General features: G+C 35.8%; 1 protein-coding gene across 1 annotated transcript in view; it reads left to right on the top strand.

Moving 5' to 3' along the window:
- The first annotated feature begins 7,225 nt into the window (after nt 1-7,225).
- capn7 (calpain 7) overlaps nt 7,226-12,199 on the top strand; it is a 16,877-nt gene continuing 11,903 nt past the window's right edge. The window contains exons 1-9 of the mRNA XM_079240778.1: nt 7,226-7,552; nt 7,801-7,909; nt 9,144-9,301; nt 9,400-9,467; nt 9,699-9,932; nt 10,218-10,304; nt 11,115-11,241; nt 11,546-11,631; nt 11,982-12,075. Coding sequence (XP_079096904.1) covers nt 7,451-7,552; nt 7,801-7,909; nt 9,144-9,301; nt 9,400-9,467; nt 9,699-9,932; nt 10,218-10,304; nt 11,115-11,241; nt 11,546-11,631; nt 11,982-12,075 — 1,065 coding nt within the window. The 5' untranslated portion in view covers nt 7,226-7,450. The remainder of the gene's footprint in view (nt 7,553-7,800; nt 7,910-9,143; nt 9,302-9,399; nt 9,468-9,698; nt 9,933-10,217; nt 10,305-11,114; nt 11,242-11,545; nt 11,632-11,981; nt 12,076-12,199) is intronic.

The following is a 12,199-nucleotide window of genomic DNA, read 5'->3' as shown; positions in this document are numbered from 1 at the left end:
TGTTGATGTAAGGAGAAGAGCAGCAGCCTGAGATGATGATGAATATCGCAAGTGTGAAACAGGAAGTCAGTAAATAAGATGTCATGTTTCAGTGTGCTGGCTGAGTTTTTCAAGATGAGACAAAATGTGATGATTAAATGAAGCATAAACTGTGTTTTCATTTCACTTTTTTTACTGTGATAAAGTTTTTTGAGAAACTGGTTCTGCAGCACTTTAAAGAAAACGTCTCAGTCTGGATTCTCAGCAGTTTGTGTCAACACAGAGAATATTATCTATTCTGCTCTGAATACAGAGCGGGTTTATATTTAGTCTGTTCTTGCATTTAATATTCAAATATTCACCAGCATTAATAGGTTGATCATAACGTGGTTTCATGGAAAAATCATCTGTTTCATGAGGAACGTTGACACAAACCTCTGATTCAACAGATCAAGATCAGCTGTTTTTTGTTTTTTTTTGTTAATAATAATATTGGACACCCTTTTTTTTTTAAGAGTCTTAAAGCACTAAAATAAAAAGCTGATAAAGTTTTGAAAGCTGTAGCACAAGGAACGCAATAGTTTGTCCAGTAATAGTCAACAGTCCGCCCGAAACAGGGGAAGATTTCATTGTAAAAGTGTGAGAATGTAGAAAAAGTGACAATCCATGTATTTCCTCACTTATTACCATGCATGGTTGAGGTTGGAGGGGCAAAAGAGCCTATCCCATAACCTATGTCCTGGACAGGTTGCCAAGACCAACACATAAAGTACTTCTGTTCACGCTCACTCTGAGGGAAAATTTAGCAAACAATTCATCTGAGATGCATGTCTTTGGATGGTGGGAGGAGGATGGAGGGAACGTGCAAACTATATACAGATTGTTCCCTGTTTGAACCCCTCCCTGGCAACAGTGCTAACCACCACATCACTATCCAGCCTCAAAAAAAACTACAAGAAATGTCTTGTTATTTATTTCTTTTCTAAATTTCCCATCTGAATTGTTATTTTTGACATCCTGCAACCCCTTGCTTGAGCCTTTTGCTCTGCAAAATCTTAAAGAAGAGGTTTCTAAAGAAACAAAAAGTGATTAAGGTGAGCAGTTAATGAGACAAAAGCAGCAGCTGGAGACAAAGAAACAAAAAGGAGATGTTGAGATTAGATCTGTGTTAGAAGAAAGACTGTTGACCACATAGAGCTTAGTGTTGCACTTTTCTAAATGTGTGTTTCTTTCCAGTAAAAGAATAAAGTGTCGGTGAAAAAGATATCAAACTGTTGCCTCCTCAAAGCAGAAGTAAAAACCGTGCATGACTTTGACAGCTGCACCCATTTACATTTCCTCTTCAGCCTTCATGTCAGGTGGATAGTTATTCTTTTTTTATTATTTTTCATAACCAAAAGAGCACAGAGACTGAATGTCACTTTTGGAGACCCCAAAATGTCTGTACCTGGAGGTAAGACACTTCATAAGACATTATAACTTCACAATGATCTTGTATTTTTTAGTAGAATTAAAACAGGACTGGACTGGGACACTTGGTCAGGTTGCAATTCACTCACTCAGCCCCCCCAGCTCATGTATTACATGCCTACATGTTCACTCTCATACATATGTACACTACATGCATGCACATATGAAATGAGTAAGTACTAAACTCATTATTCGACACCAGTGTTCTGTTACCTTTTGTTATCAGTACAGCTGAATACAACTCATTTAGTGCCATAAATAACTTTTGAAAAAAAGACAACTTGTAATTTTTGATCTGCTAGATGAGATTTGCTATTTTTAAGAACCAATTTTTTATTTCTAGAACTCATAAGAGCCTAATGTCACATATATGATACATTTCAGAGAAATTTAGATTTACTTTATGGTAAAAGCTTTGCTCAGAATCCTGTTAAACATAATCTGATTCTTGTTTCTGGCTTTAATGGCAGAAAAGTATAACAAATCACATGGGAATAAATGGTAAATATTCTTAAAAATAAAAAAAACTACTTTTACTTTTTTTTGCATTTTGTTAAAAGGACAAATAACGACCTAAGATATTTTTTTTAAATTAACTTTTCTTTTCAGACCCTATTACCCTATCAACAAACAACAACACTCCACAATTTAAAAATAGACACTGCACAGTAAAAAAAAAATAAAAATAAAATTTGGTATTAAAAAAAAAAAAAAACTATAATAAAAGTAAAGTTAAAATACACAAAGGAAAAGCTCAGGTATGATCAAATGCCAAAATGTATGGCCAAAGGGGATGGGCAAAATCTTTCCAAAAGGAAGATAGATTTTTTTTCATGGGAGGTATTTTTGAAAAGTTTTGTTCAAGAAAACAAATTTATAGTTTCCGGCCTAACGACAAGAAAATAAGACCTCAGTGTCATTATGTGGTGGAAAGTCAATGCAATTATTCCATATGGAAAAAAAATCTGCATTTGTTATTATATCTTTTTTTTTTTTTTTTTTTTAAAACATTGTTTTCATCACCTTCACCAAGGAGCTTATGTTTTACCCAACGTTTCTCTGTTTGTGTTCAAGGTAACTCAAAAAGTTATGGACGGATTTTATGAAATTTTCAGGAATTATTGGAATTATGAAAAGGAAGAACTGATTTCATTTTGGTGCTGATTCAGATCACTGTTTGGATCCAGGAACTTTTTAAAGGATTCTTGGCAGAGGTTTGCGCTCTTTACTAGTTCTTTATTGTTTTAGTCACTGTGATAAGAGCCATTGTGAAAGGTTTAAAGAGCCACTCGTGGCTCTGGAGCCGCAGGCTGCAGACCAATAATCAAGACCAACATTCATGCAAAACCACTAACTGCTTGTCCAGTTTTCTTCACCCTTATCAAAAGAGGACTCATGTATTGATTAATGGTGGTATTTTGTTGACATGAACAACATTACAAGTTAGTGGTCACACAGTACATATATCAATCAATCAAAACTTTTTTTTATAGAGCACTTTCATTAACCACGATGTATCCAAAGTGCTGCACAGGTTAATTAAATAAATCAACATTAAAAGCTTGAATAAAAACAGTTAAAACATATATTGTAATACACCAACACCATGTTTGCAACTAAATTAAAGAGGAGAAAAAATACTGTATCTAATGTGATGTATGTAACGTTAGAAAATAAAAATGCCATCTCAGCTTTGACAGATGAGAGACTGTCAGATTTTAAGGCAAGTTTCCAAACTTTATCAGGCAGCTGTTTCTGGATTGGATAAGGACAGATGTGGGCCTGTGTACAGACCAAGCAGGCAAAGTAGCAAACAGCCACCTATTACTTTAACACAGCACATTATATCATTGATGATCCCAGGAACTCCGTACAGAATCTACTTTATGTCCAATGTTTTTATGAAATGAAACGAAATGAAAAATACTTCATTAATCCCCAAAGGGAAATTCAATATTGTAGTATATAATAATTAGTTTGAGGATGGCTTGTCCCAGAGGCTGATGGCTGCTGGCAGGAATGATCTGCTGTATCTTATATCTTATTATCTTATCAGTAGCTTTATGTTCGAGCTAACAGCAGACATAACCATACTGCAATAAATAATGGAGTTTTGACAGTAAGGGTCATTATAACAGCTAAAAAGGGTCATCAAGAAGCTCAACTAGTGATCATTACGCAATGTTCAGATATACAGTCATGGTCGTGTGAATTGGCACCGTCTCATAATAGGAAAGGCAAAATTTACAACAGTCACTCAGATAACTAGAAACAAACAAAAGATATTAACCAGTTAAATTTGCTAGATTATAATTTTGTGGAAAGAGATGTTTCTTTTGAACTGTGGTGGAAAAGAACAAAAAAAAAAATCTTAAGAACAATAGTAAATTAAAAAAATGAAACTGTCCCATAAAATTCAGAACACTTTGCTGATTAGAATACCTGCAGCAGGTGCAGAAGGCTGACTGACACACCTGAGTGAAATGGTTGTTCAACAAAATATCAGTTTTCAGATCCCGTCACGATTGTTACTTTAAATCTTTTTCATACATCAGTTTTTCGTTTCAGATTTATTCGTAACTTCTTTGTTTTTTGTCATTTTCAAGTAATTTCAGTGGACAGTTGTGTGTTTTTCTTTGTAAATGGGAGGGTGCGATTACACTGCGAGCAGGACTGTAAATCTGTAGCTCATCACCATTGTCTCACTCGCATTTCCTCATCATAAAGCGCATAACTTATCCTCCTTTTCATCTTTATTCCATGTCCATTTGCACTACAGTTCTCGTCCTCTCCGCCTCTGTGCTTTTTGCTCCTGTTTCTAAACATTTTTTTTATTTCTAAAAAAAATCTTGATCAGGCTCAGATGAATTATCTTATTATTGACAGAGTCCCATTACTCCTACGGGTCAACCTGGTCTGAATTAAAATGTTAAGAATTCTGTTGTTTTTATGAAATATCTATCAGCTATAGTTCTTTAAAGACAAAAGTCATTTTGACAAATATTTATCTGGGATCTGTGTGTCTTCTAGATCACGGTAATGCAACTGGACCCACGATGGAAAGACTGGAAACAAACTCAGGTTTTTACACTGACTGTTTACAGCATTGCTAAAATAAATCTTTTTGTTTCTTGTTTTATTGTTTTTATGATTTACAATTCAGCAAATAATTTCCTGGAAAACTTTGAAAGCAACTTGAAGCATCATGTTTTCTGTTGCAGATGACATTTCACTGATTTCATCTTTTTCTTCTTTTTTTCCTCCATCAGATCACAAGTGTTGCTCGTTCTTTCAGTCTTTTCCACTGTTGATATGTTGGCTGATTGTAATAACAATCATTCATCTTCATATCCCCTGTAAGTTACTTTATGTGTGTGCAATTTAAATTAGGTTTTACATTTTTTTTAATCCTGTTTTAAAGCAGTGCAGAAATGCCAATAAAGACAGATCATAGCAGATCATGCTTTTGTGTAAATGATCCCATGCTTTCAGGCCCAGTTATTTTATGATACATAAACATTTATCACTTTCACTCTCACTGTAGATATTATTTCATCACATTCTGGGAAAAACGACCAGATGGCTTTGGAAAACAAGCAAATGAAGATACTGATAAATCATCTGAGATGTATCAAAAACAAAACTGTTCCAGAAAATAAAAACCTGAAGATGAACATCAAAGATCTGACAGAGCAGCTGAGGAAACTGAACCAATCCACATCTGTCTTAGAAGATGAGAACACAAACCTGAAGGCAGAAAAAGAGAACTTTATGGAGAAAATCCAGGATCTGGAGACAGAGAAGAAAAACCTAATAGGACAAATTCAACACATGGAGACAGAGAGGATAAAGTTCAACGCCAGTCGAGCTCAGTGGAGCATCAATGCCTACTGTTGACAACGAGATAGGCGTATGTTCACTTACCTATATATTCATGTGACAAAGTACACAACAATAATATTTTTACTCAGTAGACATTCTTTATTGATCGTTGTATTTCCAGCAAGAACATGTAAACCATGTGAGAGAGGCTGGTTGCACAGTAAGTTCAGCTGTTATGCAGTAAATGACCATCAGCCTGCTGGTCAGAGAAGCTGGGAAGAAGCTCGAGAAGACTGCAGAGGAAAAGGTTCAGATCTGGTTGTTGTAGCTGATGACAGTGAAGAGGTAAGAAGAGATCTGTGAACACACAGTTTAAATATTAGATTATTATCATCTAAAAGCCCTCCATAAATTCTTCATATTTAAATGAGCAGTATATAATTATGAACTGACAGTTGAAATATAAATATGTGATTATATTACGCTATATATATCTGATAACTTCCTCTCTGTTTACTTCAGAACTATATCAGGAGTATCAGTTGGGGAAGTTCTGGGCTCAGAGGATACTGGATCGGTCTGAGAGCAGAAGATGGGAAATGGAAATGGATCGATGGAAGTGATTTAGCTAACATGTAAGAGACACAACATTTCTATCACTTTGACTCATAAAATCATTCAGCCTTGGTGTAACAAACTTCTTTCTCAGATCCTGGATGACAGCTCCTGCCACTGATGGTCAGTGTGTAATCTCTGTCCAACATGGAGGATGGAAATCAGTGAGCTGTGATGTAAATCAGCAGTGGATCTGTGAAAAAGCAGCTTTATCTGTTTAAACCTGCAGTCATGCTTTATGTAAATGTAAATATAACGACAGAATGCAGTATATCTAAAATACTGAGAACTTGTACTCCAGGTTATTTTAACTTAGAATCATTGTTTGAAATTTTATTTACCTTTTTAGCTTTTAATATATGTTTTGTTTGTGGAAAAACAAAAAAAAACAACATTTTTTTCAAGGTAATTTAATCACATGCAAATATCAACATTAAGATGTTTAAAAATACACTGAAAATACATTCGTGATATCACATTTACACTTAAGGGTTTCTCATTAAGAACACCAAGTTTTTTTTTATCTTTTTTGCTGAAATAGCAGTAATGTAATTTCTTAGTTGACTGATGAAGGACCAACATGATTGGTCTGCTTTCTGTTTGGTAACTTGTTGTTGTTGTTTGACCAGCATACTTTTGCTCAACTGTAAAGAAAATATTGAAGAATCAAATATCTGATGTGACACAAATACCTTATAAAGGCTATTTCTTATATTTTGGAAGAAATAGCCTTTTACACATTTATATATATATATATATATATATATATATATATATATATATATATATATATATATAGATAGATAGATAGATAGATAGATAGATAGATAGATAGATAGATAGATGTGTGTGTGTGTGTGTGTGTGTGTGTGTGTGTGTGTGTGTGTGTGTGTGTGTGTGCGTCACTAATTTTAATTGTGTTGCGGCGTGAGATTTATTTTGAATTTTGTAACATGTTTAATGAATATAAAGCGAATAAAAAATAGCAACAATGTGTCTTTTGTCTATGTGGACATCTTTAATCAACAAGAATAGGTAATGGAAGTTTTGAAAAAGGGCAAAAGTACAAAGAGGGATGCTTTTTAAAAATATGGCTTTTGTATTATAGCTTGGAAATACATAATGACCTATTGAAAATTTTAAACTATTTACTGCCAATATAGTATGATTTATCTTCGTCGCTGTGCATAGCATTTAGCAAGTAAAACACCTTAAATATCGACAGTAATGTACTAATACTGTTTTCTCTGAATGTAATTGAACACAACAGCATTTAGGGTCTACTGCGACTGCGCGACTTGTGTTTCCCGGAAATTGTTGCTTGTTTTGATGTCAAGCTAGTGTTGTAGTCATTTCTCCTAACGTGAAAGAGGACTTCCAAGATATTTTTTAAGTTTGAAATTAAGGACATTCCTCAAATTAACTGTCACTATGCTCTCCCCAAGCTGATAAAATGTACTTTGTGGCGCGTGAATGATAAACATTTTAGTAATTTGGTGAATTACGACACTTAGCTGCTAGCTAGCTTGCCAGAGCTAGTCACTGTCAACAAGTTTTGCTCGGCATGGACTGCACTGCGCTGGAGCTAGATGCTGTCAAATTCGCCAAAACGGCTGTAATTTATGACCAGAAATCCAAATATAATGAAGCGGTATTTTATTATAAGGTAGGTGGATATTCACGGCATTTTAGCAAGTGTAATGCCAGTCAAAGTTAGCATTTGGCTTATGTTACAGTGACATTAAAAGTCTAGTTTTACCTCGGTAACAGTTTCGTTTTCGATAAAAGTCAGCTGGGAAATGTCAGAATTAACTGAATATCCTATTATTATTATTATTATGTTTTATTCTTGTTGTCTCTTAATATTAGCATTTGATGACTGTTTTACCACAATTTATCATGAATGTGTCACAGGAGGCAGCCCAGGCTCTGATATATGCTGGCATGGCAGGGTCCAAGCTAGAAGGAATCCAGGACAAGGTGAATGAATACTTGGATCGGGTCCAGGCTCTCCACAACGCAGGTAGGCTCATCTCACAATAGACAGAGCTTCTCTATGATATTTTACCATTGAACTGAATGTCAGGGGTAATAATCAGAATTTCCATCACTTGAACACTTGCTTTTCCACTGTAGATTTAAAAGAAAAGTTTTCAGATCCATGTTTTATATGAAGTTTAGTTCAGCAATGCATGTTCCACTTTAAAGCATTGCTCCACAATTACTTTATTCCATTTTCTTGTACAAGTTATGTATTCAAAGTCTGACAATCACTTGTTTCCCCAAGCATATCAAATCTGCTTTTGTTTCGGATCAGTTAGACTCTGTAAGATGTTGTTGTCCTCGACCTTATAAAAGTGTGTTGTGTTAGTAATGAGCTAAGTGTCTGTTTGAATAGGCCAGGTGTTTTTATACCCTTACTCTGTTTCTGTGCCTGAATGGCTTGTATATTCTTGGGAAATGCCATTGTTCTTCCATGTGGTTCTGCTGTTGTTGATTTAGTTTAGTATAAAGTCTTAAAAAGTTTAAACATTAATTATTTGTAGAAGTTAAGGCTTAGAAATATTACTAACAGGGGACATACTCTTTCAGTTTGCTCTGTGACTACTTTTTCCTGAAACTCTTGGCGCATTGTGAATGAGTGAGTGTATTCATATGGGTGTGACCACAGGCCACTAAGATATCCTGGTTTATTGAACAACTAGTGGTTATCTTTGGTGCTTTGTACACTTGTTGCATGTTGATGCTGTTTTCCTGAAAAAAATGGAGACATTTTCATTTTTACTGTTTATTTATTTATCTTATTCATCCAAAGAAATATTGTTTTCATTATTCGTAAAATGACAAAGAAATGCAAGTTTAGTAAAGGGGCATGACTTGCTATACAGTGGAAATAATTCCCATCAGAAAATTTTTGTTGAACGTGCTTGTTTGAAAGCTTTACTGAAACTATTTATTTCGAGTAAGATTCTGAGTGTTTTGTTGTCTTTGATAAAAAAGAAGCAATTGGTCTTGAGTTTAAAAAAAATCCAGTGTAATTATCTTTTTTGTAACATTACTGTAAAGCACACTCACACAGGCACTGGTGTACGAATATGTATGAATGTTTGCTAGTGGTTGTAAGTTGACTGCCTTGTTTCTTTCAGTCTGCCTCAGGACCTACACACCAAGTATAAATGTGGAAACATTGAACAATGAATGTAAAGTGTTTTCAGTATCTTTATTAGTCATTGCTTCCTTTGACCTATGACCACCAGTCCAGGCACAGAAAAGCGACCCACTCAAGTCCCGGCAGCAGGTGGATCTGGAGCGTGCCCACTTCCTGGTTACACAGGCTTTTGAAGAAGATGAGAAGGGGAATGATGATGAAGCGATTGAATTGTACACTCAGGCTGTGGAGCTGTGCATTAAGACCGTAGGTCTCTCACTTCATCTGTGTTTTTTCATCGCTTTATCTGTCAGAGTGAGTAACTCTCATTTGGTCATCTTGTTTCGTTTTGTTTTTTCCAACAGTCAAATGAGACATCAGACCCAACACTTCAGACCAAGCTGAAGCAGCTGGCACGACAAGCTTTGGACAGGTAAATATGAGAAGTGGTGCTGACTTCTATTTAAAAGCCTGTATTCTCATTAGTAGCTGCTCTGTGTTTGCATTATGCCAGATGTGAAGCTGGATTTGATCACAAGCATTCCAGTTTTTGGTTGGCATGTTGTTGCTTCTTTCTTTTTGTTTTTTTTTGTTTGTTTATAAATCTTTTTCTACAAAATTCCCAAAAAGTGAAACATACCCACAGTGATACTTTATTTTTCAGGGCTGAAGGTCTTAAAGAATCCCAGTCCAAATTAACTTCACCCCAGACTCAGGATGGAATAGGGCCATCTGGGACTAAACCCAGCAGTAGTACCAGTTCTGGGGGACCAGTTCGTCAGTTTTTCCCCCTCGGAACAGACTTCAGCCTTAGCGACCGACCGCAGCCTGTCAGGGCAGTCCAGTCCAGTGAGCCCCAAGGTCAGCGCTACACGTCTGAGGAGATTGAGGTTCTCAGGTGAGACGGCACAGCAGAAGCTTTTTGTGGAGTTATGCAACTTTGAGAACTCTTATGAGTTTCAGATGACTCTTTCATTTTTCTCAGAGTTAAAAACACTTGAACTGTAACAAGATAAAATGTCGTGTCATAAATGATATAAACTGTGTCTTGTATTCATTTATTCCTACAGGAAAAATAATAAAATGCTTTTCTAGGATGATTTAAATCAGATGTATGAGTATAAATGTTGTCTGAAAAGTGTCGCAGCTTCTGTATTCTGCTGAATTTTTCCTTAATTTACAGGAGTACATCTACAATCAATGGCATCGCCTACGTGCCCTTTATGAGTGTGGACCTTAAGGAGCGATTTGCCTTTCCCGTACCTTTCTCGTGAGTTTAATTTGTTTTCTTCAGCTGTTAAACTGCAAGATTCCAGGTTCTAAAACCAATGTTTCAGCTGGAATTGTCACACTGCTTAGCTATAAAACAGATATTAATGATTACTTCTAACGTCTGTGTTTTTCATACGTAAAGGCATGTACAGATGCTTCTTCATCCGTCCTGCCTTTCCATCAAAATGGCTCTAAAATCAGTGTTATTTTGCTCCATGTCATGTGAAGATGTATATTTAGACAAGGAACAAAGAGCTCAATTCCAGCCTGTCTAGTTTTTCCACAAGTAAAATTTCATGTGCTGAATACAGGATAAAATGTTAACAATGGTAATATGATATGAGCATAATGGAGCTTTGAGCCTCATCAGAAACAGACAGAAAGATGAGTTGGTTGATAATTAAAACTGTGATTGAAAGTTGTTGTGATAAACACAACGTGTCATTTATTGTATTAACTGACATATGAGCTGACTAAAAGTGGAAAAACTCCTCCTTCACTACTCATTATCTATAAAAGGTGGCAAATGTGTGCCAGATGTTTGAGGTTATGGCTTTAAAATGACCATATTCGGTTGTATCTATCAGCATATTATTGTGTCTTTAACATGATACATGTGCAAATAATTAATAAAAGTTCTCCATCAAATCAGCAACTTTCTCCATCTTACATATGACCTTATTTGGCATCCAAACAACTCTGTAGTGCTCAGATTAAACATGATTGTTGTGCATGCATGTGCTGCGGGATTTGCAGGCTCTGTGTCCTTTGTGTGCCGCTAGTTGTGTTTGTGTGTAAACCTCAACAGGGACAAAATGGGGAAACTGGCGCTATCACCAAAGCAGAAAGCCATCTTTTCCCGCTGGGTTCGACCAGATGAGATCTGCAATAACCCCACCATGATCATGTCTGTGTCCAGCTTCAGCATCAAACAGGTCAGATTAACAGATACAACTTCTCAGCCTTTAAATTCTTTTTCGTTAGAGGCAGAATTTACATTTTAAGATATTCGTATTGGAATACTGTGCTTTTTTTCTCTTAAAATAAGGAATAAATTCATCCAGATGGTGATGCAGCAGCATCGCTCATTCACATTGTTATGGTAGACTATTTTCCATGATGCAGTATTAACTAAAGTCACTTGGCAACTTTTTACATGTAAATTTAAATCATAATGTTTATTGTGCAGCAAACCCTTAATGCTTTATTTGTTCATTTTATAATTTGTCTGTAATCTAGACGGTGGTCTCTGACTGTTCTTTTGTGGCATCACTAGCTATCAGTGCAGCCTATGAGAGGCGCTACAACAAGAAACTCATCACCAGGTACATATGGCTCTCCTACTGTGGTGGACATTCATTTGAACTATTTTGTCCAGCTTTTTGTTTTATGTTTAACCTGTTTACACAAACAACATTGAGTCAGTTTTACAGGATCGTTTCAGTTTATGTAGACAGCCAGAGCAGAAATGATTGGTTATGTAGCACATTTACAAAACAACACTGATTGATATAAGTCTATAAAAGCAGATATGTTTCATTAGTTACAGCAAAGCCAGACTGCACATCAGCTGCATCTGTTCATCTGGTGCAGTTTCTAACGTTTTACATGACCAGCAAATATAATCCAGCAAAGAATCCAGTCCTGAAACAATTATGATGTGTTTATGTTATAGCATAATCTACCCTCAGAACCGTCGAGGGGAGCCAGAGTATAACCCCTGTGGGAAATACATGGTCAAGCTTCACATCAATGGAGTTCCCAGAAAGGTAAAATGAACTTTACAAACCAGTTCATCTCCACTGATGAAACAATGTGCTTTTGGAGGCTGCAGAAGCTGAAAACCAAACAGAGGAAAATGCTACAGCAATGACCCTACACACACATTTCAGA

This window comes from Telmatherina bonti, assembly GCF_933228915.1.
Source record: "Telmatherina bonti genome assembly, chromosome: 5".
Taxonomy (NCBI): Eukaryota; Metazoa; Chordata; class Actinopteri; order Atheriniformes; family Telmatherinidae; genus Telmatherina; species Telmatherina bonti.
The sequence above is the reverse complement of the archived record's forward strand: the minus strand, read 5'-3'. Positions and strand labels throughout refer to the sequence as shown.